At 41.7% G+C, this 7,771-nt stretch overlaps 1 protein-coding gene across 2 annotated transcripts in view; it reads right to left on the bottom strand.

The window, feature by feature from the left end:
- Window positions 1-5,651: 5,651 nt before the first annotated feature.
- Window positions 5,652-7,771, bottom strand: part of Mcm2 (DNA replication licensing factor Mcm2) — a gene marked incomplete at its 3' end in the record, with an annotated part of 141,245 nt that continues 139,125 nt past the window's right edge. For both annotated transcript variants that reach the window (XM_070084357.1, XM_070084358.1), the window contains 1 exon segment: window positions 5,652-5,826. In XM_070084357.1, coding sequence (XP_069940458.1) covers window positions 5,652-5,826 — 175 coding nt within the window.

Raw genomic sequence — 7,771 nt, 5'->3', positions numbered from 1 at the left:
GAGCAGTCTCTCAACCTCAACAGTGATGACAAGAGATGGCCAGAAACCTATACTCAGTTTAATAGAATGAAGTTTGTTCGTTGTTGCCAACGAGTGCAAAGGTGGGTAGCAATCACAGCAAAGTAGTCCGTGAATGGAACACCTCTATATGAGACTGGGAGGTCACGTACTGCTGACCGCACAGCAGTATCTGCCTGTTCATTGCCCTGTACATCAACATGATCAGGGACCCAACAAAAAACAATATCTTTGTGTTTGCTAGAGATACGACATAACCAAAGTTGGATACGAAGAATTAGGGGGTGAGGTTTATCAAATTTTCCTATAGCCTCTAAAGCACTAAGGGAGTCTGAAACAACCACAAATGGTGACACAGGCATAGATGCAATACGGATAAGTGCTTCAAGAATGGCATACAATTCAGCCGTAAAAATGCTCTCGCACAACACTGTGCGGAAACGCTGCTGTGAATCTGACGCCATCAGAAGACTTAGAACCATCGGTGTACACGGTGATGGCATTAGAATGAGAGGGAAGTGGTCAAGAAAAAGAGCGGGAAGCCATTGTAGGTAGTTGGGCTTTCGCACATGGCAGTGGAGAAGAACAGACACGAACAGCTGGAACTTCCCAAGGGGGCAGGGAAAAGTAAGATGCTAGATGAACATAGAAAGGTGGTAACTGAAGAGAAGACAAGAGCGAATGGAGGCAGAGAGAAAAGGGACAGAGTAAACAGGGGCGATGAACAAATAAAGAATGTCTACTAACATCAGTGACTATCCTATATACGAAAGGACTTTGGAGGTCATGAGATTGAACATAATAGCGAAGGCAATGAGCATCACGGTGATCGGACAAGAATGGAATATTCACTTCTGCATAGAGGCTCTCAACAGGGAATGAACGAAAGGCACCAAGGCACAGATGGAGACCTTGGTAATGAATGGCATCTAACTTAGAGTTGGGGGAGAGGCCGCAGAATAGATTTGGTCACCATAATCTAGCTTTGACAAGACCAGGGTGGAATGCAAACGGAGGAGTGTGTGCTGATCTGCTCCCCATGCCCACTATGGCAAGGTGTCTTTAAAGAAGAAATGTGAGGTCTCCACGTCATCCAGCAATCAAAGAGCAGGCCTAGAAACTTGACCATATCACATGCTGGAATACGTGAACCGCGTAAGTACAAGGGAGTATCTGGAATAAGTGGACATCTAGTGAAAGTAATGAATCGGGTTTTTGTACTAGAAAATTTAAAGCCACGAGAAGTGGTTCAATGGGAGATTCAGTCTATTACAACCTGATGGGAGGCTGCTACCAGTCGACAGTCAGCGCCCAAGTAAGCTATAGCGAAGTAATCAGCATAAAGTGACAACCAAAAATGCAAAGGAAGAACGAAAGGTAGGTCATTTATAGCCAAGAGAAAAAGAGTAGTGCTGAGGACACAACCTCATGGGACCCCCTTGGCTTGTACGAAGTCCAAGGAAAGCGAGGCGCCAATACGGACCCAAAAATGTCTATCAGACAAGAAAGCAGCAAAGTTTGGCAGATTACCGCGGAGGTCTAAGGAGTGGGCTTGGGCTAGAATGTTATACCTCTAAGTGGTGTCATATGCCTTCTCCAGATCAAAAAAGACTGCTAGGACAGAGTGGATGTTAGCAAAAGCATTCTGAATATACATATCTAAGTGGAGCAAGGGGTCTAAAGTAGAGCGGCCTTTGCGAAAGCCATATTGGCAAGGGGAAAGGCTATTGTCTCTAAGAACCACGTCGGACATCTATTCATTAATCGTTCCATCACCTTGCAGACCATGCTGGTTAGGGCAATGGGACGATAGTGAGAGGTGTCAAGCCCCGAGGTGCCCGGTTTGCGAAATGGTAGTACAATAGCCAATTTCCAGTGTTGAGGGAGAACCCCTCACTCACAAATAAGATTGAAAAGATGTAAAAGAACGAGAAAGGCCATAGAATGGAGATGATGTAGCATACTGATGTGGACATCAGGTCCCATTGCCAACGGCCGGCAAATGGAAAGTGTGGACTCCAATTCTCGAAGAGTAAAAGAAACATTATATGGCTCCAATCCATTGGAGGAGAAATCTAAGGGCAATTGCTCTTTGTTAGGTTTAGATGCAAGAAATGAGGGACAGAAGTGAAGCCCTCGGGAGATACGGACAAAACAGTTCCCGATTTCTGTGGCAACTTCTAGAGGTTCTGCGACATCAACTCCAGCAACCCACAAAATGGAAGCTGGGTCCGGAGTGTACTTACCAAACAATTTCCGCATCTTTTTCCAAATCGCACACAGTGCTCCGGGATAGCAGCCTAACATCTACCGAGCTACCTCAGCAGACAAAAGAAAGGGCAGTCGGAAACCCGCCACAAATCAAACTGATCAGACATATAACAGTTACAAAATCTATATACACTGATCACAACATCATAGAGGTTCAAACTAGTATTAATTCAGGGGTAGGAAACTGTGTCACTAAAGTTAGAGACGGGATGTTCAGTAAGTTTAATTTTAACAACCATAGAACTGAGAAAAAATAAACCAAGAGCTATCAGACATACTCTGGGAATCAGACATGAGCATCCTAAATCCCCACCAGTGCCTAGAGAAGCTGAATACAGAAGCATACAAAGTATATATGAAACACGTACCATTGAGGAAACCCAGAAGAAGATTCGATATAGAGAGAGCGTAGGAGATGGTACAGAAGAAGAAAACGGGTTACTGAATTGCTTAAAAACACAAATATGCTACAAGAGAGGAAAGATAGACTTTGCAGAGAGATCACTGAATTAGAGCAAAAACTTAGTATGTCATACCTCACAGAAGAAGTACAAAGGGAACAAAGGGCCATACAGGATATTGCAAGAAACCCAAAATATTTCTATTCCTATGCAAAATCCAAGCTAAAAACTACCTGTAGAATTGGGCCACTACTGAGAGGAGACTCGTATACTGACGAGGAACAGGAAATGAGTGAAATCCTAAAAGAACAGTATGAGTCGGTGTTCAGCAACCCACTAAATGACAGCAAGGTAGAAAATGCAGAAATATTTTTCACTCCAGAAGGCCGCACAGACCAACTAACTGACATCAGAACAAATCCCATAGTTTTCGAAAAAGAAATGGAAAACGTGCCCACTCACTCCGCACCGGGACCAGATTCATGGAATGCTCTATTTATAAAGAAGTGCAAAGTACCACTAGCACGAGCCCTTAGTATTCTTTGGAGGAAGAGCTTAGAGCTAGGTAAAATACCCAAGGCCTTAAAGAGTGATGACATAGCTCCTTTGCGTAAGGGAGGTAGTAGAGCACTAGTTAAAAATTATAGACCAGTAGCCATAACCTCTCACATTGTAAAAATCTTCGAAAGAGTGATGAGACGGCAGATTACAATTTTCATGGACCAGCACAACCAACTTAACCCGAACCAGCATGGTTTTAGAGCAGGACAATCATGTCTGTCACAGCTGCTGAACCATTATGACAGAATTACGGAGGCACTGGAAGACGACCAAAACGCAGATGTGATTTACACTGATTTTGCAAAGGCATTTGACAAATGTGATCATGGAGTGATAGTGCACAAAATGAAGGCCATGGGCATTACCGGGAAGGTAGGCAGATGGATTTTCGGTTTCCTAACACACAGAACACAAAAAGTAGTAGTGAACAGGGCAAGATCCAGCATCAGCGAGGTCAAAAGCTCAGTGCCCCAAGGCACTGTCCTGGCACCTCTGCTGTTCCTCATCCTCATAGCAGACAGACAAAAACACCCAGCACACTTTTGTATCATCATTTGCAGATGACACTAAAATAAGCATGAAAGTCAGTAAGGTAGAGGACACTGAAAAAGTACAGAAAGACAAACAGGATTTTCCAGTGGGCAGTGGAGAACAACATGACGTTCAATGGCGATAAGTTCCAGCTGCTTAGATATGGAAAGAATGAAGAACTCAAAAGAAGCACTATATACAAAACTCAAGAGGGACACCAAATAAAACGTAAGGAACATGTAAAAGACCTACGAATAATTATGTCAGCGGGCCTTTCTTTTAAAGACCACAACAAGACAAAGATCATGCCAGCCAGGAAGATGACAGGGTGGGTATTGATTACTTTCAAAACAAGGGAAATAATGCCGATGGTGACACTCTTCAAATCACTAGTGCTCCCTCATTTAGAATATTGCTCAGTGCTAATGGCCCTGTACAAAGCAGAAGAAATATCCGACCCGCAACAAATACAGAGATCATTTACAGCTCACACTGAGCCTGTAAAGCATCTAAACTAATGGGAACGCCTGCAAGTCTTGAACATGTATTCATTGGAGCGGAGGAGAGAGAGGCACATGATAATATACACCTGGAAGGTACTCTAGGGCTTGGTTCCAAATCTGCACACTGTCATAACATACTGGAGTGAGAGATATGGGAGAAAGTGTAAAATAATCCCAGTGAGGAGCAGGGGTGCTGTGGGGACAATAAGGGAACACTGTATCAACATCCGGGGTCCTAGACTATTCAACATCTTACCAGAAGATATCAGAAACATGGCTGGAACCAGTGTAGAAGCCTACAAGAGGAAACTGGACAACTATTGCCACCAGGTGCCAGATCAACCAGGCTGTGATGGATATATGGGGCAGCAGGCCTCCAGCAGAAACAGCCTGGTTGACCAGGCAAGCATGAGATGAGCCTGGCCCATGGCCAGGTTTAGAGTAGATAAACTCTCGAAACTCTTCAAAGGTACATCAAAGGTATACCTCATTCGGCCGCCACCTCCCAGAACCTACAGGTATACCCATTACCATAAGGGCACTCCACCCATTTCCCGGAAATCCAGGAAGGGAACAGGGCACCTTCAGACAATTCAGTGAAGTCTTTTCTCAAGTATCACTCTGAAAATCCCAGAGTGTTCAAGAAAAACATTGTCTCATCACTCATCAATACTCTTCAATAAAGGTTACTGTCATTTTAACAATTATTTATATAGTTATTGTGGATGTCTCATTGTTTTCTTTGTAGGGAAATGTATATTTATTTCATGAAATTTTTCTTTTTTTTAATACTTTTGGCTGTCTGGAACGGATTAATTAAATTTCCATTATTTCGTATGGGGAAAATTAATTTGGCTAACGATAATTTCGTCTAACAATGAGCTCTCTGGAATGGATTAATATTGTTAGCTGAGGGTCCAATGTAAATGGTAAAGTAGGCAAATAATAGATTTTCAATTTTCTGAAAAAACAGAATACAAATAGTAGTTAACAGAGCAAAATCATGCATTAGCAAAGTAAAAAGCTCAATACTAGGACTAACTCAGCTCCAGGACTAACATCCCCACCCATCCTTCCAGAGTACAGGCACAGTACTTACCCTCTCCAGGACTAACATCCCCACCCATCCTTCCAGAGTACAGGCACAGTACTTACCCTCTCCAGGATTAAAATCCCTACCCATCCTTCAAGAGTACAGTCACAATACTTCCCACCTCTAGGACTACAATCCTCACCCAACCTTCAAGAACACAGGCATTGTACTTCCCTCCTCCAGGACCAACATTTCCACCCATCCTTCAAGAGTACAAGAACAGTACTCTTCTTCAGGCTTCAACACCTGCTAACTGGTTGCCCTGGACTGTACCTGTGGCCATGGATTCTCTTCTCAGCTCAGAGTACATCTTAGCAACTTTGTCTTGGTCCATCTGATGCAACTTAGGTCGCACTTTCTCCCGGCCATATATGATGTATTTCTTCAACAATTCTTGTGGGATCTTCTCTACACCAGAAAGTTCTGATCCTCCAACCATACAACCATCCTAAAAAAAAAAAAATTAACAGTATTAACCCTTTTAGGGTCCAGAGGCCAAATTTCAAAGAATACACCAGTGTCCAATAATTTTCAAAAAATAATTTTGTTATTTTTTCTTATGAAATGGTAGAGAATCTTTTTCTGAAGGCAATAAACAAAAAAGTACGAAATTTGACAGAAAATTGACAAAATTATGCTCTCGCGAATTTTGCCGTCAGCGATATTTACACATCGGCGATTTTGCAGACTTTGATTCCCATTTTAGGCCAATTACATTATTCCAGTCGACCAAACTCTTAGCTATTTCACTAGTATTACTTCTATTCTATCTATTGAGCCACAAGACGGGCAGAAAGCAGCAACTTCACTCTGGCTGTATGTACCCTTCTCCAGAACATCACTCCATCTGAGATCATACATACCCAGGATGACTCAAGTATGGAACACATTGGTACAGCATAATGATGTCAACGAGATAAAGTCAGTTGATCAAATGAAAATGCTGGCCCACAGATGGCTCCAACTTCATCCTGTTCCCTACTTGTATGTCTCATAACAATAAAAATGCTTTCAAATGAGCTGATGTAGGTAACAGCTCTTAGCTTGCCAATAAGTTAGGAATCCTTAACCTGTAAATAGCTGTCAATAAAGCTAGGGATCCTTAACATTGTCAAACCCTGTGTAAAAAAAAATCACCAAGTCAACTGTTTCAACTACAAAATAAAGGGATTGGAAATTGGTAATTTGGCCAATTTCACGCAAAGTTCAAAATAATCTAATTTCAAAATAGGGTCCAGAATAAACAATGCGGGCATTCCTGGCACTAAACTAACATTTCCTCTGTTCATTAGTTATGTTTTCAGGTTTTACTAATGAATTCCATTTTAATTTTTTATTCACATAATGAATTTTTATTCAAACCAAAAAATAGAAGATTTACTGTTATGCAATATTGTAAAAATTGTATAAATAATATCAGCACATTTGTGAACGTATATCAGACCCACCAGCAGGCGTGTATTAGATGTGTGAGGTCATTTGTTTACTCTTTAACATTGGCAAAAATTTAACATTTCTGCTACTTTGAGCTCAGTTTCAAGCCATTTCCAGTACTAGAAACCAATCAAAATCATCTCTATTTCTGCAATATGTCTTCCATTCTATCAAATATGACCAAGAAATCACAAATACAACTATAAAAAACATACGAAAAAACACTGCAAAGTCGCTGTTTTAATAGAAAATTATGGTCTCAGTTTTTTCTCATTATGCACTATGTGCTGTAGGATTCATTTTATGTGGTGCACACATACCACATAGATGTATTCTCTCATATGAAGGCCAAAATTTACTGCTCACAGCTTATCAAAGTGAGCTGAGCTCATGACGTAGATCTACGGTTTGGACCCTCAACGAAAAGCTGTAGATCTACGGCACGGACCCTCAATGGGTTAACCAAAATTTAAATTGCATATTCATAACCTCAGCTGTCTCTCTTGTAGGTAAGGTGACCCAAAATAAAGGAAACAAACCACGATACAGACAGGGATTGAACTCACGGCGAGCGAGTCACAAAATTCCAGACCGACACCTTAGCCACTGGCCCAGTGGCAAACGCATCAGTCTGAAGTTTCATGACTCTCTCACCACGAGTTCAATCCCCGACCATACCGTGGTTTGTTTGCAATTGTGTCATGATTTCAGGAGTCATAAATGAAACAAATTCACCATCACTCATGCAATGTCTAGACAATTTCCCAGAAGTGCACACATTAATGGTGACATTCAATACCCATATTACTTGTTTGCAAGTTTGATTCATACATTAAACTATACATACAGAGTATAAGATTATAACTAAACTATACAGAGTACAAGATTGCCACACATTCGACAACCTAAGAGCCACACAAGCTGGCAACCTGGGTCCTCCTGTACAGATTTCACGTGAG

This window comes from Cherax quadricarinatus, chromosome 12 (assembly GCF_038502225.1).
Source record: "Cherax quadricarinatus isolate ZL_2023a chromosome 12, ASM3850222v1, whole genome shotgun sequence".
Classification (NCBI taxonomy): Eukaryota; Metazoa; Arthropoda; class Malacostraca; order Decapoda; family Parastacidae; genus Cherax; species Cherax quadricarinatus.
Note: the sequence above shows the minus strand (reverse complement) of the source record. Positions and strands in the feature narration are given on the sequence as shown.